Genomic DNA, 25,069 nt, shown 5'->3' on the forward strand with positions numbered 1-25,069 from the left:
TCAACAGCATCAAGAAGGTAAGGAAACTCATCGAAAGATTGGGAAGTTTGAGGGGTGGGGGTTAGGGTTAGTTTCTAAAAGTGATTCTTCAACATTTACCTCTGAAAAATCTATCAAGGCTTCCCCTCCCACCACCACAGCCTGGAATCTATTGTTTTGCCTTTTGAAGTTAATAAACAGTTGCTTTGTTCAAGACGGCTGTGGAGATGGGTTGCAGATGGAAAGCGGGGCAAGGGATGGGCTTTACTTGTGTTGCTTTGTCATGGGTTTGCAAGGAATCCTCAGCCACAATTGGTTGGGCAGGTTTGATTAGAATGAGTTTTAAATCAAAAGAAAATTAAGCAAGCAAGAAGTCTTTACCAAGTGTTGGAAATTGGGCATTTAAGATGCCTGGGATCAGTCAGCTAAATTGCGCTTATATAGCTTCCTTCATGCATGGTAGGATCTCAAAGCGCTTAACGGTGGCGGAGCCTGACTCTAAACAGTCATGCAAATTGCCCTACACTATTGCAAATCGTCTATACTCTTAGTTTTGAAGAGAGTTTATCCACATGGAGTGATCAATGTTAATATGGACACCAGACTTTAATAATATTATTACTGGTAATTAATAATCTTTGCATTTGATATTGTGCCTTTCATATTGAGAGGATGTCTCAAAATGTCTCGGAAGATTGATTGTGAAGTGTAGTGACTGTGTAACTTATAGGTGACCTTCCGAAATCAACACAAAACATAGAGGTAAAGTACACGATAGCCCCTGTGTTTTGGGTGCTTCAAATTAGACCCAGTGGTTATAACAGGAGCCACAAATAAATGGCCGACAATTCTGTGTCATCTGTGTATTACGCTTCTGATAAGTGTGATAGAACTAGCGTTCTCTCCAGACCTACACTCTAGTGAGCTATGTTACAGTGAGGTTGTCCTGGCCCAAGGGTCACAGATTAGCCACCACTGGGTGTGGTTGACAGGGCAGTACTGGAAGAGATGTTAAACCTTTTCAGGCATTCTTTAAAGATCCTGTGGTGCTATTCGAAAGAGAAGGGTGTTTCTCGAAGTCTCCTGGTCAGCAGTCCCCTAGGTACAATTTGCACTACACTTCATTTATATCAAGACTGTTTGTGGGACAATGCAGTGTGCAAATTGGCTGCCATGTTTGCCTACAAATACACAGTCACTACACTTTACAGTAAACCTTACATAGTGCTTTGAGATGTCCTGCCTTTGTGAAAAGCACTACTCTATATGAAATGCAGTTTTCTCTTAATTTCATGTTAGTTGCACTGTTTCAAGTTAGTCTGTAAATGAATGAGGGATCACAGAAACTACAGTTGTTTCTTGTGGCCCTATTGGAGGAAGGAAGTAATTTGTGAAATTGATTCCACATTGTGAAAACAGAGGCTAGTAACTGAGTAATGAAGTCTTTAGTGAAGGAATGCAGGTGACCACACTTTGTGTTGAATGATCTTTAGTCTAAATTTCAGCAAAATCCCACTTCTCATTAACTTTGGAAACTGTTCATAAAATAACAAAGGAGGGGTATTTTCTTTTACTGGAAGGATCTGCAAATGTCAATAATAATAATACTTGTATTTGATATAGTGATTTTCAAGTCAGGAGGATGTCTCGAAGCACTGTGCAGGATTTTATTGTAATGGGTAGTGAGTATCTATTTGTAGGTGAACGCGGCAGCCAATTTGCACACGACACTCACAATAACTAAGTGACCAATTTTTATCTAGTGGATTGTTGGCCAGGACACCAGAGGAAACGCCCTTCTCTTTTTGAATAATGCCATGGAATCTTTAACTCAATTAGTCGTTTAATTGATTGAATAAATGTGCCAATCAAAACTATATTCATTGACCTGCTGCATTCAGGAACCAAGCATTTGTAGATGAGGCAGCTACTTTTTCTTTTTTAAAAAAATATATTGACTAACTCCTGCCTGCTATTGCAGATATGGTTTATGATGCTTCACTCCATTTATTTATTCCCTGTATACTGTTAGATTGGACTTTGATCGCGCCTATCTATGGTCACCATTCTCCTCATTCTCTCTTGCTCGGCATCAAACTCTGCCACTATTATAATAATAACAATCCTTGCATTTGATATATCATCATGTCTTTCATGTTTCATGTCTTCGAGATGTCTCTATCCCCTTCACAGAATATACTGTAAAGTGAATATACAGCATCCCGAGATTTAGTGCTGCTTGAAGGGCGCTAAATAAATGCAAATTGTTGTTGTAGACTTTTGTCAAATGGGGAGGGGACAGAATTCATGGAGGGGTTTTGTGAAAATGATATACTGTAATTTGAAGAAACCATTTCCTGCTCTTTCCCTGTACTCTTAAACCTCATAAATGTTCAAATCACCAATCAATCTTCAGTCTTCTGCCTGCTGTGATTTTCTGCCAGGTCGTGCTTTTGATCCCTCTAAACTAAAAAGTTTTATCCTTCTTAAAAAATACAACAACAACAACAACAAGATTCCATTTATAAAGCGCCTTTCACGTCAGGAGGACGTCCCAAAATAAAATGAAATAAAATGTTTCAGTTCTTTTTGATGGTATTGCCTTTGGATTTTCATCACTTGATTCAGCAAGGCACATCTTTCTATTGTACCACTCAACCCAGTCAATCTCACAAGGTTCCTTCCCGTTCTCTGGAGATGAATTGAGCAAACTTTAGAATGTGTCTTCAGCCTTGACCAGTTTGCTCTTTGGCATAGCATTGCCTTGGTCCCATCCAGTTCCACAGATCTCTATCATCTAAATATATATCAAATGCATGGATTATTAAGGATCATTAATTTAACTCATTCCCATTTCCAAACCAGATTTATAAGGCATAAACAAGCTGACAGGACATCAGCAGATGAGAGTTGTAGCTGGAGGATGAGAAGTAGATTTGGGTGTCATTGGCATACGCATTGACTCCATGTTTGATTCACATCGCCGAAAGGGAAAAAAAAAGTAGATAAGGAAAAGAAGGGGCCAAGGATAGAGCAGGTGACCGGGCGGGAGTGGTAGTTTGTTATGTTTTGTTAGCAGTTTCTAATCTCACATTTAGCCTGGGACTCCTTAATATTCGGGAGCTGTGTTCCCGATGAAATGAAATAATGTGATTGTAACTTAAAGAAAAGCAAGTTTCTCCTGATTTCCATTGAAGGCGAGTTCTGTTGCTGAGTTATTAAAACAAGAGGCTGTTATCTGAATCGTGTGTGTTCTTTGCTGAATTATTCCCAGTGCATTGATGCAGTTGCAGTGGGCCTACAACATTGCACACAGTATTCCAGGCGTCATGATACTAAACTGCAGCAGATTTGAAAAACCTGCTTTGACTCAGCCAAATGTGGTTTGAGGTATGTGTGCCATGCTGATTTGGTAGCTTCAATCTGCCTAGAGGTGAATTGTCACCGTTTCATCCAGATTTTTTCTCTCTTTTGCTAATGGAATCCCCACAATGCGTTACCTTACATTTATTTACCCCTTTTTGAATCCCAGAAACCTTTGAATGTATACATCTCCTACACTGGTTGTTTGGCCTAAAAGCTTGGTACCATTAGCAAGTAGTTTAATGTGTGGGGGGTGAATGGGGAGCTATGTAAAGAGGAAGATTGAAGAATTAGTTATTTTTGTTGTGATAGTGATGTGATGAAATCTGCCTGGTTGTGTTGTCATCAGTTTGTGTGTCCTCTCCCCGCCCACCACACACACACACACACACAGAAACACAAAACCATCCTCCATTAAACTGCTTAACATTTTTAAATCCCCATTGTGATCAGGCCTGCTTTTAATTATATTTAGCTCAAAAATCTGATTCCTGCTAAGGTCACAGCAGTTGTTTATAAAGATCAAGCATTCCAGTGAGAACTATCACCTCTTTGCTCTTCCCCAGAGGAGATTTGCCAAGTTATTCTGTCTCATGAGGAATGAAACATCCATCCGTTATTTGATGCACAAATGTTTGAAAGCTAAGGTCCCGAAATGATGATGTCAGGATTTCCTGCAATTCGCAAGTGATTTGTTCACATAACAGTCTCTTATTGTGTGTCAGCCTGGCTCAGTTGGTAGAACATCCACCTTGGGGCCCAAAGCTGTGGGTTCATGCCCCACATTGGGCAGCTCTATTGCAGTGCTGGGGTTACCTCTATTATGTACCACAACAGGCCCTGGAAGCAGTGCAGAGGCGAGCAATGAGGATGATCCCCAGTACTGGAGGAATGCACAACGATTAGACAAGCCCTAGCTCCTCAGGCTTGAGAGAAAACAACTCTGAGGGGACCTCATAGAAATGTATAAAACTTTAATGGGTATTGAAAAAATAAACCCAGAACAATACTTTACTGTACAGTAGTACAACAGGATATAGGTTAAGAGTTGTAAAGGATAATTTCAGGATAGATACAGAAGTTTTTGTTTACTGAAAGGGTAATTAATGACTTCCTGGAACAGGTTGCCAGAATAATAATAATAATAAGTGACTAAGGCTAAAATTCTGGACTCAGTTAAGAGGTTGCTGGATGCTGTGATGGGAGGGTGGGCTACCTGGAGGGACTGGATCAGATGGGTTGAAGGACCTTCTTCGCTCAAGCCAGCCTTGTGATCTTGTAATAAACCTTTACCAACACGCTCTATGGAATATCTGCTAGAAAAACACTGAAATATGAGCAGTTTCCTGTAGGATTAAATGGAAAACTGCTGTGCATGAATGTGTGTGTCTTTTCTGTGACCACCTTGCCCAGTGTTCTCTAATCCTTCACAGGATATAGTTAGACCTGATAATTGGTGTGTGTAGATACAAAGCATGTTGCATGCTAATTCAATGTAGCTTTGCATGCAGTTCATATAAATTCCAGGGTATTTACCCCACCCTCTAAATAAAAATTACTAACATTTTTTTGTTTTAATTTTTTTGAAATTGTAGTTCTATGGCTGATTTGCCAAGCTGCTTGAATCATCCTAACAAAAAGCAGATGCTGAGCACTGTCTGTCCTCACTTAATGTAAACAAGTTGCATAACCCGAAGTGCTCTCAGAGTTGGCAGCTTTTGGGTCTAATCTGAGCGAGTAAGAATACAGCAGGTGCTCCTCATGGGGGATAGTTCTATCCACCGCAAATGCTTTTATGCTTTCGGTCAGCCATGTGTCGATAATGCGCAGAAACCCATCACTATCTCACAAAGCGCTTCGCAGGATACACTGTAAAGTGGGGTGACTGTATTTTGTGGGGGAAATGCAGCAGCCAGTTGAGCACAGCAATGTCCCATATAAAAGGCCAGTTATCCCCCAAATGATCAATTTTATTTGGGGGATTGGCAGCCAGGACACCGAGAAACTCCTTTCTCTTTTCGAATAATGCCATGGGATATTTAACCTCCACCTGAACAAGCGGATGTGACCTTGGTTTGGCATCTCAACACACCCTCAGCACTGCATTGAAGCATCAGCTTAATCTATGTGATTCCAAGGCCCGACGTGGGGCTTAAACGCACAACCTGACTCTGAGGTGTGAGTGCTCCCACTGTGCCAGGCTGGCACTGCATTCTGGATTATCAAGTTGCTGCTGATATCAATTCCTGAATGAAGTGAAGTGGCATCAGCAACAACCCGATGATATTTTCAAGTCTCCTTTGTAAAGTCTGGCCGCTGAGACATTGGACTGATCAGGCTATAATGGGTTTTCTCTGTCTGAAACGCATCCTTTACAGTATCTCCTGTGAAGTTGTGAATATGTTTTCACGAGTGATACATCAAATGCAAGGTTTATTATTAAGTTTTTTGATACAAACTGCTCCAGGAATTCAGCCAGTCCACAATTTCCCTTGCATTGTAACAGGGTCTTTGTTGGGTGTATTTTTAGAAGCTTTACTGTGTGTCTGAGCCCGATGATATACAAAATTATATTTTTAAAGCGGCTTTCACATCAGTAGGATGTCCCAAGTTGCTGAACACTCAGGGATTAGGACCCGAGCTGGTGCGGGTGGGTGGGATCAGGGTAAGGGTGGCCAAAGTTCGAAGAGGAGGATCTTGAGGCATATCTTGAAGGAGAAAGGGAGGGAGCGAGGGGAAGGGAATGGGGGATGGAGTTCCAGAGGGTGGGGACAGAGAGGCTGAAGGTCCGACCCTAGTGGGGTGGGCTGGGCGGGGGACATTGATCTGGCCAGAGCATTTTGAGTGGAGGGAACGGACAGGTTGATAAGGGGTTAGCAGGTTGGAGAGGTAGAAGGGGGAAAAGGCCCATGAAGGTCCTTGAAGGTGAGGACGAGGATTTTGAACTCAATCCTCTGAGGGATGGAGAGCCAGTGGAGCTGGAAGAGGGTGGGTGTGAGGGGGTCACAGAACTTGGTGCGGGAGAGGTCACAAGCTGCAGAGTTCTGGCCAACGAGGCTTCCCAACCATGCTTCGGCACAGTTGAGCCTGCCATAGTCGAGTCTGGATATAATGAAGGCATGTATGAGGGTTTCGGCGGCCTGGGGGGTGAGGCAGCGGTGGAGTCGGGCAATGTTGCAGAGGTCGGAGAAGGCAGAGCGAATCATGGCATGGATGTGGAGGAGAAAGTCAGTTGATGGTTGAACAAGACGCCCAGGTTCCTGACTGGCTTGGTGAGATGGAATGTGGATGCTGATGCTGCCAGGGCCTGAGGTGCAGATGCGCTGGTGTGAGCCAATCAGGAGAGCCTCAGTCTTGTTGACGTTCAACTGTAGAAAATTAGCTCTCATCCAGAACTTGATGTTGACAGACATTCTGTCAGGACGGAAGTGGGTCCTGGAGTCGGGTAGAGGCTGGGAGATAGAATTGGGTGTCATCCACGTACATGTTGATGTCACCAAGAGGGAGCATGTACAGGGTGAAGAGGAGAGGACCGAGGACAGAGCCTTGAGCCCAGAGCCACGAGACGCTGCGGGGGCTGGAGGAGAAGCCATTTGTGGAGATGCAAATATCTGTCCTGAGTGTGCTTAGAGTAATGAAAAAAGGAAAAAATGTATTGAAGTGTTTCAATTTCCCCAGCACTGGCCTCTCAATGAGTCCCACACTCACTGAAATGTCTGAACCCAAACCTGTCAGCATTTCACTTGTGATTTGTCTTTATTAAGCTGGGATTTGCATCGTGCGGTTGTGGGACTCCCATTCAGGGACAAATTGTCAAAGAAATTGTAATGTGTAAGTTCAGGCTGTACTGTACTTTAAAACACTGAATCAAAATGAATAGACTGGAAGGTCTGAATGACAGATTTGTAACTTGTTACCAATGCCAATTATTGAGTTGTGTGGATGATGTGTTTTTTCCCCTGTTCCCCTCCACCATTCCGTCCACTATTTCCAGATCATCTTACATTGTGTTATTAATTTTAGCTTTTCTTTGCCTGGTGATAGAGGTGGATACAATTAAGTGTGAGATCTCTTTCTCTTGGTTATTCCTGCCTTATATTCCCCTCTTCGTCCAAATTTATCCCTACATTCAGATTAACTTGCCTTCTCGTCTCATTAGCTAGTGCTTTTTATTATCTGCCGCTAATTTACCTGTATAATAAAATTCACAGATCAAGATTTCTGATCAAGTTTCTTTTGTAAAATCACTTTTGAGATATATTTTTATGTGAACTTCCTCTCTGATCTCCTCTCTGTGTCTTTTGTTGATTTCTCCATTGACTGAGGAGTTCCCCAGGACTGAACCTTCTCCATATTAATTCCCTCTCTCCCTTGCGCTCCATCACCGCTCTCATCCGTTATCCAGCCTCGTGGGAGAATCCATTTAATTGACTGACCCATCCTGAGGCCTCAGTGCACACAGCCCTGACAGCCTTTCTATGGGGCAATGTCATCCCCAAATCGAGGTCATGAAAGAAAGAGTTGGATTTGAGGGGGTAGGGAAACGTGATTGAAAACTCCTTGTAGACTGTTACTGGCATTTGTACAGGAAATGGAAGGAATTGAGTGATTTGACGTAGAAATTGATCCCAACCCTCTTGGGAGAGCCAGGCAGGCTTGTGTTGAGTTGCCAAATCCAGAGCTCTTAATAGTAAACTAGGTTTTGTGGCTAATGAATGTCATGTGTCTAATCATTGAATTAAGTTTTCTTTCAATTTACTTACTGTAATGCAAATACCTTCGGGATTTGCTGTTTCTCTACTTGTGAACATATGTCTTCAACAAATTCAGTGCCTCTGTTGTATGGTTTTTAACTGATGAAGAGGAAATAGATTTGTTTATCGATAAAATAAATATATAATAAATATATATTTTTAAAAGTTCCCCTTGGAAAACAATGATTAGAAATTTATTTTTTGCTGAGCAGCTTTCTCTTCAGCAAAACTGAAGTTGTGAAGGTTCATAACCTTTTTTAAAAAAATTGTTTTCCCATTTCTGTTTTTGTTGCTCCTCCACAAAATAACTTTGCACCTTGGTCGTGTGGAAATTGTAGGTTAAACTACTTTTATGGTACCACAGTATGAAATTGGCAGTAATGTAGGGCACATGGTTGAACTATGTAAGGCAGAACTTTTTATGAGGTTTCCTGGATTTTATAGGACTCTGTTGAATCTAGATATGGGCTCAGGAGGCTTTCCCAGCAATCCTGATGTATAGGATTTCCAGTGTCACTGGAAACTGCAGCACCAGCCATTGCAAAGTGCACAGGGTCCCATTCTCTTTGAGAGGCTCTGTCGTCTCTTTGGATTTGGTGCTGGCAGCTGCATTTAGGGCAGTCAAGCCCTGCCTTGATTCAGCCTCTAACAAGGTAAAGTAACCCCTGGAATAGGTAGCCAGGGAGGGCATTCCCCTAAACCCTATATTCAATAAGGTACAGATATATGCCACATCTTAACATGTTAAGACCATACTAACAACAACAAATTGCATTTATGTAGCACCTTTCGTGTTGGGAGGACGTCCCAAGCCACTGTTAACGAGAAAGGAATCAACAATCACTCCATCATAATAGAAATTGGAACGGATTGGAGATATTGATTTACCAATTGTAATCCACTTCCCAAGAGAACTTGTGTTGTCTGTTGATAACAATTTATACTGTACAGAAAGGACTCCTAACGCTGCCAAATTGTCTGATTTGGTGCTGGGTGCGTCACAATGGAGATCTGATATCTGTTTTGAGGCCCCAAATCTTAGGCGACTAATCCCATTAGGTATTGGGTGGATGCAAACTTCGATCCCACCAGTTGAAAGGAGTGCATATACCATCCAGTTCTCTTTTGTTGTTTACAATACATCCTGGACAGTTTTGCTGATAGTTTTGCGTATAAATATTATTTTTGCTAACTGGGAGGACTAGGGAACTGAGTACAGTACAACTCTCCTGATGGTAGTTATGGAGTGCGTTGCAGTTTTATTGCTGGTCGCTGCAAGTGTTTATCTCCTGTTATCTCTTGGGACGTCCTCCCGACGTGAAAGGCGCTCTATAAATGGAATCTTGTTGTTGTTAATGAAGATCATGATAAAAATGAAGGACAGCATAGCTACGATTGATACTCTTCCAGTGCTGTCATATTGGGATCTTGTTGGCTCCTGCTCAAAAAGAATAACTGCTCAGTTCCAACACAGAGCCTGTAGAGAAGTAGAGCAGTACTTTCCGATGTGCCAAAGCAGCAAAACAAAAAGGCACAGGTCCATGGTCACTATACTGTACAGTAAATCCCACCAGATACTTTGAGACATCTGCTGATGTGAGCAGCGCCATATCAAATGCAAAGATTCTTTTTTGGTATTTTTTACAATTTTGTTTCACAGGTAATAATAATAATAACCCTTGCATTTGACATAGCGCTTTTCACGTCTTCTAGACGTCTCAAAGCGCTTCACAGAATATACTGTAAAGTGAATTGACTGTATATTTGTGGGTAATTCATGTATTACCAGGTTTACCAGGAATGGATGCTTGATTCAAAAACGAAAGCTTGACGCTGTGATGGGTGGTTGGATATTCTGGAGGGCGAAGTTCGAATGAACCGTAGGTCTTCACTATCTGAACCTCTCTTGTGATGCACGCCAGTAGGGTGTAGTAGAATACAAATTCTTCACATTGCTCTTCATCTTTACCGTGAGGGTCCCTTTCTCTTCGACCGTGCTTCCGGTCACCTTTCTACCGCTACCCTCCATTCCTCCTGAGCCCAACCCACAGCTTGGATGCGCATTCTTGACTGTCCAATTGTTGTGGTGAGGAAAGTGGAGTTTTACACTTGTACGATGCTTAATTTCTAGAATTAATTGAAGAGCTTGTCAACGTCTTTGAAATGCCTTTCAAGGACCGTAATATGGACTTAACAAATAAGTATGTTTTGCATTGACTGCCACAGCAGAACATTGGGTACGAAGCTGGTCAGATGCAGGACGAGCTATATGTCTGTCTGTCTGACTGACTGACTGATGACTCACTGACTGCCTGCCTGCCTGTGGATCCTACATGGGGTTGGCTGACAATTGAAGGATCTTCTTTACTTTATCTAGGTCTTTTGAAGGAGTCTAAGGACACAGCAATAACAGCTCGAATATGTTCTACACAACCATTGTAGGAGATCTTCCACTTGAGACTGTTTTTAATTGGAAACCTTTTCCGTCAGGTTATTGTAATAATGATCCTTCTATTTGATTTAGGCTTTTATAGACAAACGCTGCATCCACTTACACATGGCAAGATTCCCATAAACATTGAGCAAGCAAGTTATCTAGAGTATCTGGAGACCGGGAGAAACTCCCTTCTCTTTTTCCAATAGCGTCATGGGCTCTACTGTTGAGCTCTGTCTAAGCCAGATAGCCTGCATACCATTGACATATAGATCTGTACTCTCTTGGTTCTATGTGTTCATGTGTGCTTATGGGTGTCTAGGTGGGTGTGGGACTTTTTTAAATTGGAGTCAAGTATCTGCTGATCCTCAGGGTTGCTGCTACCCACTGATTGTGTCCCCGACTGCTGCCACAGATGATCACTGGGCAGTAACATCCTGACCTCATTGCACACCCTATTGTTGGCCTTAGGATGTGTCTATGAACAGGGATAAGCTGCAGGCAGTCACCAGACTTCGGTTTGCATTGCCTCCCAAGCTGCCACTTTTGTTTTCCATAACTGCCGGCCCACTATTGTGGGCCCTGTAGTGGTTACCACTAGTAACTAGTGGTTACTTCAGTGTTTGAAGGATAGTTGTCACAGGCTGGGCAGTACATTCACAGTAGATGACCGCAAGTGTCCAAGATCAGCTGTAATCGGGCCACAACAGGTTGCCAGGAAGGTTGTATTTATAACACAGCTTGATGCTGTGATGGGAGGACATGGTGGCTATTCTGGAGGGATTGGGGTGGGGGAATGAGGTCAAATGGGTCAAAGAGCTTTCTTCATCCAAACTGATCTTGTGATAAGAAATGTATAGACAGATTGGACATTAAATTTGACTTGGCTGAGGCCCCACAATAGCCAATGGCTGGAGACTGAAGACCTTGATACTCTTCAATAGTCAAGCAGTTTGATGGAGGTCGTCGTTTTTACATACATAGAGTGCTATAGCATGGAAACGGGCAATTCAGCCTGATTACTCCGTTACAGGTAATGAGTTTAACCGGTGAGCCATCTCGACCCAATTTCTTGTTGGTGTATGGTTATAATTTATTCTAATTCTATGAATAGGTTTTGGGGAAAAGGCGAGAGAATAGTATGAAACGCACAGCTTTCAGTTACACAGCATAGGTATGATGACCCAATGATCTTCTTCTGTTATTCTATTAATAAATACTTTCATTTGATTTAGTGCTTATCACATCTTATCCCTACTCCTCTGGGTCTTTCCCCTCCTTTGAGCACCTCACCCTCTCCCACCCCTCATTCCTCTCCCTTAAAATCCTCCTCCTCTACCGGCCCCCTAAAACCTCTCCCACCTTCATCTCTGACATTTCAACACTCCTCACATCTCTTTGCCTCTGCTCTGATCGCCTCATCATCCTGGGCGACTTTAACCTACACTTCACCCCCTCCTGCTCCATCTCCACAGACTTCTCTTCCCTGCTCTCCTCACTCAACCTCTCCTACACATAAACTCCCCCACTCACAGTCACGGCCACCCACTCGATTTGGTGATCACCCGGGGCCTCAGTGTCTCGGATGTCACTATTACCGACAAGGCCATCTCTGACCACTACTTCATCTCCTTCACCACCTCCACCCCCCTCCCCACCTCCACCAGACCCACCACCATCTTCTACCGCCCTTGGAAGAAGTTACCCCCACAATCCCTAACCGATGCCTTGGAGTCCTCTGAACTCCTCTCCCTCTGGCCTTCAACCCTCACCGACCCCTCTTCTCCTCTCTCCCTCCTCCACAATACCCTCTCCTCCACACTCGATACTCTTGCCCCCATCACTTCCCGCACTGTCTCCTACTCCCGCTCCCCCCCCTGGTACACCACCCACCTCCGCTCACTGAAAAGCCAGGTGCGGGCTGCTGAACGCACCTGTGTCAAATCTGGCCTAACGGTCCACCGACAAATCTGGCTGGACCTCCTCAAAATTTACCGCTCCACTCTAGCCTCGGCCAAGTCGTCCTTCTACTCCAGGATAATCCTGGAGGCGAAGAACAACCCCAGGCTACTGTTTTCCACCACAACCCGACTCCTCCGTCCCCCCCGCCACCCCGCGCAGGTCATCTCCTCCAACCTTCACTGCGAGGAGATGCTGGATTTCCTTGAATCCAAGATCAAGGGAATCCGCTCCGCGGTCACTTCCCCTCCAACATCCACCAACCCCCCACCCCCTCACTCCCACACTCCGACTCCTACCCATCCTCCCCTACACACCTTCGTACCCGTTTCCCCACCCTCTGTCACTGAACTCATCCTATCCCTAAAACCAACCACCTGCTCCCTTGACCCCATCCCCACTCCACTCCTTATCTCCCAGCTCCACTTTCTTGCCCCACATATCACTGACATCATCAACCTGTCCCTCTCCTCTGGCTCTGTCCCCATTCCCTTAAAAACTGCCACCATCACGCCCACCCTGAAAAAACCCTCCCTTGATGCGTCGCAGCTATCAAGCTACCGGCCCATCTCCAACCTCCCCTTTCTCTCCAAGGTCCTGGAAAGAGTTGTCGCCTCCCAACTGCGCTCTTTCCTTTCCACCCATTCTCTTTTCGAACCCCTTCAGTCAGGTTTCCGTGCTGCCCATAGCACAGAAACTGCCCTGGTCAAGGTCACCAATGATATCCTGACCATCTGTGACCAGGGCTCCCTCTGCCTCCTCGTCCTCCTCGACCTATCGGCAGCATTCGATACGGTCGACCACGCTATCCTACTCCACCGCTTGTCCTCCCACCTCAACCTTCAAGGCACTGTCCTTGAATGGTTTAGGTCGTACCTTTCTCACCGTCTTCACTTTGTCTCGACGAATGGCTTCTCCTCCCCCCCCCCGTACTGTCTCATGTGGTGTCCCTCAGGGCTCTGTCCTCGGTCCCCTCCTCTTCACCCTCTATATGCTCCCCCTTGGTGACATCATCCGCAGACATGGAGTTAACTTCCACATGTATGCGGATGACACCCAACTCTACCTTTCCTCCTCTACTCTCAACTCCACGACCCCCGATGTCCTGACAGCTGCCTGTCCGACATCGAGTCCTGGACGAGAGACAACTTTCTTCAGCTCAACGTGCGAAAAACCGAGGCCCTCCTGATTGGCTCACGTCAGCGCCTCCGCACCTCAGGCGCTGACACCATCAGCATCCAAGGCTGCACTCTCCACCTCTCAAAGCCAGTCAGGAACCTCGGGGTTTTGTTCGACCCTGAGCTGTCCTTTCTCCCTCACATCCGCACCACAACTGGCACCGCCTTCCATCACCTCCGGAACATCGCCAGACTACGGCATTACCTCACCCCTCACGCTGCTGAAACCCTGGTTCACGCCTTTGTCACCTCAAGGCTGGACTATGGGAACTCTCTCCTCGCCGGCCTTCCCGGCCCTCCCTCCACAAGCTGCAGGTCATTCAGAACTCTGCAGCTCGTGTACTGTCCCGCACCAGGCTTCGGGACCACATCACTCCCACCCTCGCCCTCGCTCGCCTCCACTGGCTCCCCATCCCCCAGAGGATTGATTTCAAGATCCTCATCCTCACCTACAAGGCCATTCACGGCCTCGCTCCCTCCTACCTCTCCAACCTACTATCCCCCTACCTACCTGCCCGTACCCTCCGTTCCTCCGGCTCCGGTCTGCTCCACGTCCCCCGCCCCAACCGCCCTACCATCGGTGGTCGGGCCTTCAGCCTCTCAGCCCCGAGGCTCTGGAACTCTATCCCCCAGTGCCTTCGTCGCTTCCTCCCTCTCCTCCTTCAAGGCCGGTCTCAAGACCTTTCTCTTTGACCGTGCCTTCAGCTCCCCTCTCGCCTCTCTACCCCCTCCTCGCTCCCTCTCTTCTCTCCCCTCACCCTGACCATTTCCCCCCTCCTCGCTCCCTCCCTTCCCTCCCCTCACCCTGACCATTTCCCCCCTGCTCGGGTCATGACCCAACTGTGCAGCGCCTTGGGACGTCCTCCTGACGTGAAAGGCGCTTTATAAATGGAATCTTGTTGTTGTTGTTGTATATGTCTCAAAGCACTTCACAATAATTACTGTGAAGTGCAGTCATTGTTTTTGTAGGTGAACTGGCAGCCAATTTGCGCACAGGAATGTCCCCCAAAAACCATGAAGTTATTTGTATTTGGGTGATTGTTGACCAGGACATCAGGGAAACTCCCTTCTCTTTCTTGAATAGCGTCATTGGATCTTTAATGTGCACTGAACAGGCAGAAGGCACCTCAGTTTAACATCTCATCCAAAAGACTAGATATGCAAAGGACTCTAACAATACAGTGCACTTCCAAAGCAGTGCATTGCAGTCTCAGCCTAGACTAGGAGTTAAAAGTCCTGACGTGGGGCTTGAAGCTATGATCTTCTGACTCGAGTGCTACAAACTGAACCAGGCTGACAGTCTGTGATCTCATCCTTCCCGAATAACTGCCCTACTGTCCTTTCATTACAATATCAAGCTTACTGTGAGTTAGTGACTGCATTGCATAATAAAACATTTAACAAGTTACAGGCCCATTGTCACTTGATAAGCAGGGAGGCTGTTGCTTCATATGTTTTTTAAAAAAATAGAATTATATTAAGTATTGTGAGAGATCTTCATTCCCTTGTTTCCGTTTCTTTCTTTGCTCCTGGGTAACAGTGTTTACGTTTCAGGATTATTTGCACAAAACTGTGATTCTCTGCCATTATGTCCATGTCAAACTGTCTATTAAAGTTCACTGTCTGAACACATGCTGATTTATAAGAGAATGCAAGAATGTGCATCGAGGGACAGAACACAGTCTCTGGATTTATAAACTAATTGAATACCATGTGCGATGGGTAACTTTTGCCTCGTCAGTGAAAGATAAGCACCAGTAAAGCCAGAGATCCTGTAACTTATTAAATGTTTCATTCTACCTGGCCAACAATACCCCCAAATAAAATTGCTTATTCACTTCATGGGCATTGCTGTGCTTAAATTGGCTGCCGCATTTGCCTACAAAATACGTAGTCAAAACACTTAACAGTAAAATCACGTGAGGTGCTTTGAGACATCTCAACGATGACTATTCAAATGGAAGGATTATTAAATTTTATTATGCAATCAATTACTGACAGTAATGGGAGGAGAGCAGGGTGGGTATTCTGGAAGGTGAGATAATCTGGGCTTTATCCGACTTCTCTTCTGCATTACTGCCTGGTAGGTTGTAGATTTAGTTCTCCCATCAAAGGATGTACGTTGTAGCTTCTCTGCATCCCTGTAGTCTGTAGCTGGAACATGTAGCTGGACAGTAGAGTCCTGTGGTTAGAACAGTCGCCTCGCAAGCGGGAGACCTGGGTTCGATTCCCAGGGCCAAATGTTGGGCAAGTTTCCTGACTCCACACACCTCTGTTTACCTCGCAGTAAATAGGAACCCGGTTGTTAATCGATTGGCGGATTGCTTTTCCGGGGATAATAATTCCTTCAAAAAAAAATTGTTTACTTCAACCCACGACTGTTTGTGACACTGCTGTGCACAATTGGCTGCCGCATTTCACCCACAAAATATAGTCAATTCACTTTACAGTATATTCTGTGAAGTGCTTTTGATGTCTTGAAGACATGATAAGATGCTATATCAAATGTAAGGATTATTATTATTATCCCCCCCCCCCTCTGCCTATCCGAGATCCACAAGAATAATCTAGTACCTTGTTTTCAATTTCAATTTCTTCTCCCCACCCCCTTTGGCTTCCACTGCCAATTTGGATGCCCAGCCAGCAGTGTTGAGTGCTTCGAGAATATATATTGTAAAGAAAAATTCTGCAATATTCATCCCAAATTTCCACTATGAAATCCAGACCTTCCCCCTATAGAACCATAGAAACAGATGATGCAGTAGGAAGACATTTGGGCTTTTTTTTTCCATAGTCGATGTTTGCTTCAAGAAGCTGTCCATCCTCATCCCAATTCCTTGCTCCTATGCATGTGCCTATCTAATTTTTTTAAAATTCGCCGCTCCCTCCCCTCCAATTGACTGCTGCCCCGGCCAATCAGTCACAAACATCCATGCATTTTCTTTTCTTTCTCTTTCCCCATTAACCCCTCCTCGCCCAGACATAGAGGTACTGTGTGCTGTGGAGTATTTTTTCCACGAGGTTTGCACATATCCAAACATCAAATTTGAATGGGTAAATGCTTCTCACTTGTCTTTGCTCGACTTCTTCACGCACTCTGTGTTCGTTTTCTATCAGTTTGGATGTAAAGCCGCCCCACCCAGGAATGTACATAAACTGATAACAGGGTCTGCATAGTAGAGTCAACTGTGCTCTGTCTGTCTGGCTCTGATATGGACTAGGTACATGAGGCTGGGTTTGGTTTGAAGATAACAGTCTTGGATGGGCCTCATTAACACCTCAAGTGCAAAAATTGTTCAAATCTGCAAAAGGCTTTGAGTGGATAAATAGCAAAAGGTCATATCACTTGTTAATCAGCATAAATGAGGGCAATGCTGTAACTAACAATACAGAGGGATGTGAGATGCTTTTTACATGAGCAGTGGTTGGAAATGGAGCACAGTCTGTTGAAGCAGTCCATTACTTATTAATAATCTTTACATTTTGTATCATGCCTTTTACGTCGGAAGGACGTCTTGAAGTGCTTCAAGGAATTTACTGCAAAGCACAGTGGATCTTCTATTTTATAGACAAACGTTTTGCACACAACAATGTCCCACAAATAGCACCAAAACGAATGACTACTTTTATCTGAGTGATTGCTGGTCAGGACACTGGGAGAAATTGAGAGTAGATCTCAAAGCGCTACACAGAATTGTACTGTAAAGTACAGTGGATGTTTTTTTTAGGTGAATGCCAGTTTTGCATTTATCATGAGGCTCCTCATTTACTTAATGAGCAAGGCCTCAAGTGTTGCTCTTGTTGCTGTTTCTCTTGATTCTAGCAAAGAGCATGAAATGCCTAGAGTGGATTATTTCCTCCATTGCCTTATTAAGTTTCGCTGAATGGGAACAGCATGTCTTCTAACTAGTGCCTCCTACATTAATTTGCAGTGATGCAGCTTGTGGGTGTGTGATTCAAACTAACATGTAATGACATAGAATCTTCCATAGCAATACAATATAACATACATTTCTATGTTGTCTTTAATGTTGGGAGGACATTGCAAAGCACCTCACGCTGCTAGCTGGGCACCCAAGCCAGAGGGGCGGGACTGAATAGGATGGGGAGTGGAAAGATGACAGTGAGATGAAAGAATATCTTGAGATTGGCTTTGAACATGGGGAAGGAGGAAGGGAGCGAGCGAGTCGGAGGGATGGAGTTCTAGAGAGAGGCTTAATTATTGAGTAGAAATTCCACCTGGATCTAGATTTTGCCCTATTTCTGTAGCAATTCTGTAGCGTGTTTCGCCCACAAAATATACAGTCAATTCACTTTACAGTATATTCTGTAAGATGTGATAAGGTGCTATATGAAAAACAAGGATTATTATTGTTATTAATTCAGTTATTAATTATTTAGCAAATTGTTGAATTCAGCCTTAAGTTAATGAAGCAGGGTTTTCCCTAGTTTTTGAAAGTATTTACAGAGATACGGTTTTAAAACCTGAAATTGCCCAATTCTGGTTGCTCTAAAATATGACGTGTATAAAGTGAATCTAGACCTAGCTGGAATTTCTCCCTTCGTTGCAGTATTGCCAAGTTTTTTGAACTAATCTAGGGGAGAGGGTGGGTATTGGTAGTTGGATTCAGTTTCTGTTGTGCACTATTAATAATGTGCTTCACACTTAATTTTGCTTTGATAAATAGAATTAAGTACTCCCATCTCATTGTGTTTACGTCGCATTTATTCCCTGATGTTGAACCTCAAACCTAATGTGTGGCCCCTGTGTTAAATTACTGCAGTGAAGCTTGTAGATGTAATTCAAAATTTGGAAGAAGAAAGCCCTTTGGCCCATTTGATCTCATCCTTCTAGAATACCCACCCTACTGTCCTCCCTCTATAGCACTGAGTTGTTTTGAATCCCAACATCCTGGCCGTAACCGCCCTTCCTGGTAACCCAACTCAGTCATTCATTATGTCTTGGAGTTCTAAGTAACACAGGGTTTTGTGTGTATGTGTGTGTGTTTCTAAAATGGTATAAGATCTGAAAGCTTTGTGCATTTCTCGGATCCACCCATTGTGTACAGGGTGTTTACAAAGTTCTGTTACCCCCATGTTTTTTTTCTACAGTGCACTAATAACTGAAACATGTAGAAGAATTGTATTTAGAAGTATTTCATTGTATTCAATTCAAGTATTTAACTATTTAGACGTCCAAATGATCGGTATTGAGCGACATCATTTTCACGGCAGATAATGATCCGTCGCTATGTTTAGTGCGACATTGCTGTAACATGGATGGAGTGATGAAGTTACTGGTATCAAACATTGCTACATTCAACTCATCTGCAACAGAAAATAAAAACTCATTGCAAGTAAAAAAAACAGAAAGTTAACAGGACTTTGTGAACACCCTGTAGTGTGAGTGACAATATAAAACCTTAATGCAAAATCAAAAGAGGGGAGAGCTTCCAGCGACCAGCTCATCAATTGGCTGTTTTGACCAGATGGTTCATGAATGTGAATCTGTTTGCTCTGCGAGGCACTTTGAGCCATCTTCCTGATGTGCAAGGAACTTTGTAAATGTCAACTGTGTTCGCTTCCTATTCTGGAGGACCAGATAGGATATAACTGGAGGCTTTCCCACCTTGTTGTATTCCCCTCGAAGAAGAAACAGATTGCATTGACATCATATGGAAAATAAGACCTCAGATCTAATACACACATCAGCCCTCTCATAGTATGTGCAGCCAATGTAAATGACTGCTTGATGCATTTGCTCCGAGGATGCAGGCAGCGGTTGTGGGCTGCAGTAAGTGCCTGACACTGTGGGTGTTTGCTTTATTCCCTGCCTCCCCCCCCACCCGCAGCCACAGTTGCTTGTTTTCTGGAATGCTCTGTGCTTTGTAACAATCCAACAATTGGGCCATTGTGCAGCTCTCGAAGGGACACTGGAAAGCTGCCACCACAGAGTCATTGAAAACCTCGATGTGGCTGACAATCTCATCATCGCTGACCTCTGCCGATGGCAGACAGTGTATCTGTTAGGATTGGTTTATTTTTCTACCTCATCCCCTTGTTCTAATATTAATAATTCTTGGATTTGATATAGTGCCTTATTACATTGTTGAGATCTCTCAATCGCTTCACCGAATATACTGTAAAGTGAATTGACTGTATTTTGGGGCGAAACATGGCAGCCAATTGAGCACAGCAGTGTCCCACAAACAGTTGTGGATTGAGTGACCAAATTATTATTTTTTAAAATGTATTTATTGTTTTGTTTGAATTTCTTATGGGAACAACAGCCTCTGTTCAGTTTTGGGGAAAGGCTTTCAGAGTTTTCATATCACGTCCATCTCCATCTTTAGTTTCCACCATTCCAATGTGATTCACTCTTCTCATCCCTTGGAAAAACGTGGCCAAAAATGGTGTGCTTCCCATCAAGCCATTGCGTGGGTCCCAACGAAATAAAGAACTGTCTGCCATTAGCTTCTGGTTCTGTATTTGCCATGGCATGGATCCCTGCACCAGTGAATTTTAGATCTGCATGCAGTTCATTTTCAAAACGTAAGTAAGTAAATGAGCCCCTTGACCTGTTCCAGTCAGATCACCTCCTTGAATTATAAATTGTTTGATGATTCTGAGAAACTTTGTCCCATCGTAATAACCTCTTCGAGCCAGCTCAACAGAAGTTTTTGCAGGTTTTTGGTGCGTGTTTCAAGTATAACTCCATGACTGTGACTCCCATTGTTGTCTGCAGAATCACCCTGTGGGGTTGGTTTTGCTGAGACACTTCCTGCATCCTTAAACATGAGGGGCCTTGGCCTTGTGTATGGTGTCAGAGAGAAGCTGAGGGGGTGAATCTCCAGACGGCTTCTGAGCCGAGATTGTGCATCCTCGAGCTCCAGTGAATAAAGCTCTGAATGTAGTTGAGTTTGAGGGCCGAGCTGAGGTGTGCATATAGTAAATACACAACACGTTGCCAATCTGCACTGTAACAACAATTTGCATTTATGTGCCACATTTTGCCTACAAAAATACAGTCACTTCACTTTATGGTATATTCTGTGAAGGGTTTTGAGACGTGATAAGGTGCTTTATCAAATACAAGGATTATTATTAACAAAATCTCAAAGCGCTTCACAGAATATTAATTCGAAAGTAAATAAATGTTATAAAATAATCCTTGCATTTCATAGAGTGCCTTTTACTCTATAGGCAAACACAGCTGTGATGTACAAACAACAACGAGATGAGCTGCCTCTTTGTTTGACTTTGAGGTGAATTTTGATGAGGAGAGCATGGGAGGCTTACGATGTTCGAGAGGGCTGCTTGAAGGTTTCCTTTTGTTTGGACAATAACGCATTTGTGAAGGCAACAGAACCATCTCTGCACTGATCCTGCAGTGTTACACTACAGAATTAGCGGAATTAATGGCACAGTGTAAGCAATCTGCATGAATCATGTGTTTTTTTATTCCAGCAACTATGCCCCTTGCCTTCCAGAATTCCCTTTGATTTATGGACTCTTAACACAGCTTTTACACTGGATATATAATGAATGACAGAGAGATTCCGACACTGAAAAACAATTTTTAGTTCAAGCTGATGCTTCAGCACAGTCTGGGGGGTGGGGGGGATGGGGAACCCTATGTCGAAAGTGCTGTCCTTCAGATGAGACAGTAAACCTTGGCCCCTTCGGCCTGTTTAGGTGGACGTTTAACCAGTAAAGATCCTGCAACACTACTCAAAGTCGAAAAGATTTTCTCCTGTTGTCCTGGACAAAAATCCTCCAGATAATTATTTTTTCGTTTTGTGGCTGTGAGTAGGATCAAATTGTAATAACATCAGTCCTTGCATTTGATATACTGCCTTTCGAGGGAGGATATCTCAAAATGCTGTGTGTAAAATGGCTGGATCCTCAGCCTACAAAAACAGTCGTTCCATGTGTCAGAAATTATTGCCAAATGCTTTGAGTCGTTTTGATGTGATAAATGCTGTAATTCTTGTCTCTCTCTATAAGCAAAGCTTGCACAAGGTCTCTTGAGAGAGATTGAATGCAAGATTCATTCTCAGGGTCTTTCACTTGAACTTCACTTAAACTCAGGCTGGCTTTGCTTGTTTTCAGCAGAGGATGTCCTTTCAGGTTCTTCCTCAATTTTTTATTTGTTGTTGATAGTAAATCAACATTTTGTACATTTTACACATTAGAAACAAATTTAAAAAAATTGAGGAATACATTAAACCGACCTTTAATGTCAGACTCTGCCCTGGCTCATTGCCGTCCTAATTCTTATTGGCAAGTCTCTCACTTAACTCTTCTGTTTATTGACTCGGTCTTACAGCATATTGATGTTTTCCATTGAACTGGCAAGAGGAGAGTTGGTTGTAATTGTTTGGAGATGATTCATAGAATCTTGTCTCTATTGGGCAGAGCTATCAGTATTAAACGCTCTGGGACTCTAACCTGCCTGAGGCTGCTATATAAATACAACTTGTTGTTGCAGCTATCCATTCAGTCCAATTCCCAGGAATAATCTTTTAGTTTTTCCTTTTCAGATATTTGTGTAATTCCCTTTCAAAGCTATTATTACCACGTTCTACAAATAGGACAATTTAGATGTCAGCCTGGCTCAGTTGGTAGCACTCTAGCCTCTAAATTAGAAGGTTGTGTGTTTAAGACTCACATCAGGACCTTGACCTCTCTGCTGCCTTCGATACTGTGACGACCCTATCCTCCTCCACCGCCTCTCCTTTCACCTCACTCTTCATGGTTCTGCCTTTGATGGTTCAGATCCTACCTATCATACCATCTCCACTTCATCTCGACAAACAGCTTCTCCTCTAGCCCCCGCACTGTCTCATGCGGCGATCCTCAGGGCTCTATCCTTGGTCCTATCCTCTTCAATATCGCTTGCAAGGCGAGTTCTCTAACCACTGAACTACAGGACTAGCGCAGCAGTACCGGAGGTCCTGTCTTTTAATGAGACATTAAACTGAGGCCTTGTGTGTGCCTGTTCAAGTGGACGTTAGATACCGTAGCAATATTCCTCCCCTCTCTCCCTCTTCATTTGACTATTTGTAGGACACTGCTGTGTGCAATTGGCTGTTCCGTTTTGCCCAAAAAATATGCAATCAAGCTACTTTACAGTATATTCTGTGAAGCACTTTGAGATGTCTTAATCACGTGATAAAGCGCTATATTAAATTCAAGGATTATTATTATTACTATTCAAAATTTGAAAAGAGAAAGGAGTTTCTCCCAGTGTCCTGGCCAGTAATCCTCCAGGTAAAATTGGTCATCCACTTCATAACTTGCTGTGTGCACATTGGCTGCCGCCTGTTCACCTACAAATACACCGTCACTACACTTTAAGATCTGCACCAGTATAGCCACAATGGGGATAGAGCAGGATAATGGGTTTAGGGTAGAGAGTTCCAGTGGGTTCAAGCATCAGCGCAGACACAATGGTCTGCAATTGATCACTCTCTCGCTACCTTGCTGTGATACTCCTGACTATGTACTTCCGTCCGCTTAGCCATCCTCCCCTTCATATAGTCTTTAAACTAGCTCCTCCACACGCTCATCAGTGCAGTAATCTTGATTTGAAGCTGATGTTTCACTTATGTTCATGGGAATGAGGATGGTTATACTGACTCCAATTGTCTCTACGCTTATGGTTTTATTTAACCTTCTCCTGGTCGATCGTGTCCATTAGACTTTGGGCAGTGACCACCCCAACCCCTCCTCCTCAGTATAAGCTCCCACACAGACTCGCTCTTTAACCTGTGAGCCACACAGTGAAGTAGTCTTCTCCCATCCGAAGTCCCATGATTTTACCCACCTCAAGATTTGTCTGTCTCACTGCTCTTTCATCCTTCTCATCCCAACCCCTCTCTTCAGCTCCCAACCCCCAGCTCAGGCGCTCAGCCAGCAGTGTGAAGCACTTTGAGACATCCCTCCCAACGTGAAAGGCGCTATATAAATATAAATTGTACTGTAAGGCGTTCATGTGTCTCACTGGTTCAGCATTGGGCTCTCAGATGTATAATGTGCCATGTGTAAACCATGTCTAGATGGAATTATAGGTGTCTTAAATTACACGTTAACCAACTAGAACAACTTGCATTTATATAGCACCTTCCACATGGGTCATCATCTTGGAAAAAACACCAATGAAAAAGAATTATTTGTGTCATTAACAACCAATCATTTTCTTTGGTGGTTAATTACCTGATCAATGGCAGCGACAATTCCCCAGAGACCCATAAGTTGCGACATTGCACACAATACACCTATGTTCACACATGGTTCGCACGCGCTGCAAAATAGACACTATTTTAGTGCATTTTGTGTGGTTTTACAATAATAAATTACATTTGTATAGGCGCCTTTCACATCGGAAGGACATCCCAAGGCGCTAGACAATCAGGGATTTGGACCCGAACAGGGTGTTGGGAGAGGTGGAGGCCAGGAGGGTAGGGGTAGGAGGTAGACCGAAGGCACGGTCGAAGAGGAGGGTCTTGAGATGTGCCTTGAAGGAGGCAAGGGAGGGAGCAAGGCAAAGGGACTGTGATATGGAGTTCCAAAGGGTGGGGCAGAGAGGCTGAAGGCCTGACTGTCGATGGTGGGGCAGGCTGTGCGGGGGACATAGAGCAGGCTGAGCAGAGGGAGCGGACAGATCAATTTTCTAATTGTATTCTGTAAATATGAAAAGTTCTGTGGGATGAGGAGAGTATATATCTATCTCGATTAAGCTCAGTGCCAACTAATTCATGGTGGCTCAGTGAGCTGGGCTGACAACCTGGCAACACTGAGCAGAATGTGATGCAAATACAATTAGAAGAAAGGTCTCCTGGGTAGGGGTGGAGGAGGAGCAGTAACCACTGTCAGATGTGCCGAGTCCGCTGTGGAGCACATCTTGCCCTGTTAGCTAAGATAATGTGTAGGCTAATAATTATGAGGCAACAGAAATCACTCAAATATTTGAGATGATAATTATTGACTTGCATTGGGTACTTACTCCATTTCCTGGTGTTATAAGGAGCTGGATCAGCTGGTTTACAGCCTACCTGTGTTTATACTGTAATTGAGGTATTCATGTAATTGGACTAATTTAGAACTGGAGGGAGATTCCCCTTCCTCCCCGGGCCCCCCCCCACACACACACACAAAGCACAAGATGATTTGCATAAAAAGACCTTTGGCTTATTTTAACCTTTCCTGATTACCATTTTTGCTGCGTATACATGTCTATTTGTTATAAGAATCACTGATGGTATCAGTCCAGGTGTGTGATGTGGTGCTGGGGAGGTGTGGGGGTGTGGTATCGTTAGAGGTGCCGATCTTCAGATGAGATGTTGCATTGAGTTCTCGTCTGTCTGTTCAGGTTTGCCTGTTCAATTCTCATCTGCCCT

General features: G+C 43.9%; 1 protein-coding gene across 2 annotated transcripts in view; it reads left to right on the forward strand.

Moving 5' to 3' along the window:
• The window catches only part of LOC103189891 (Na(+)/H(+) exchange regulatory cofactor NHE-RF2), a 65,793-nt gene that overhangs the window by 2,833 nt on the left and 37,891 nt on the right, over positions 1 to 25,069 (forward strand). For both annotated transcript variants that reach the window (XM_042340969.1, XM_042340970.1), the window contains exon 2: positions 1 to 17. This exon is cut by the window's left edge and continues 211 nt beyond it. In XM_042340969.1, the coding sequence (XP_042196903.1) occupies positions 1 to 17 (17 nt within the window). The remainder of the gene's footprint in view (positions 18 to 25,069) is intronic.

This window comes from Callorhinchus milii, unplaced genomic scaffold (assembly GCF_018977255.1).
Source record: "Callorhinchus milii isolate IMCB2004 unplaced genomic scaffold, IMCB_Cmil_1.0 Scaffold16, whole genome shotgun sequence".
NCBI lineage: Eukaryota > Metazoa > Chordata > Chondrichthyes > Chimaeriformes > Callorhinchidae > Callorhinchus > Callorhinchus milii.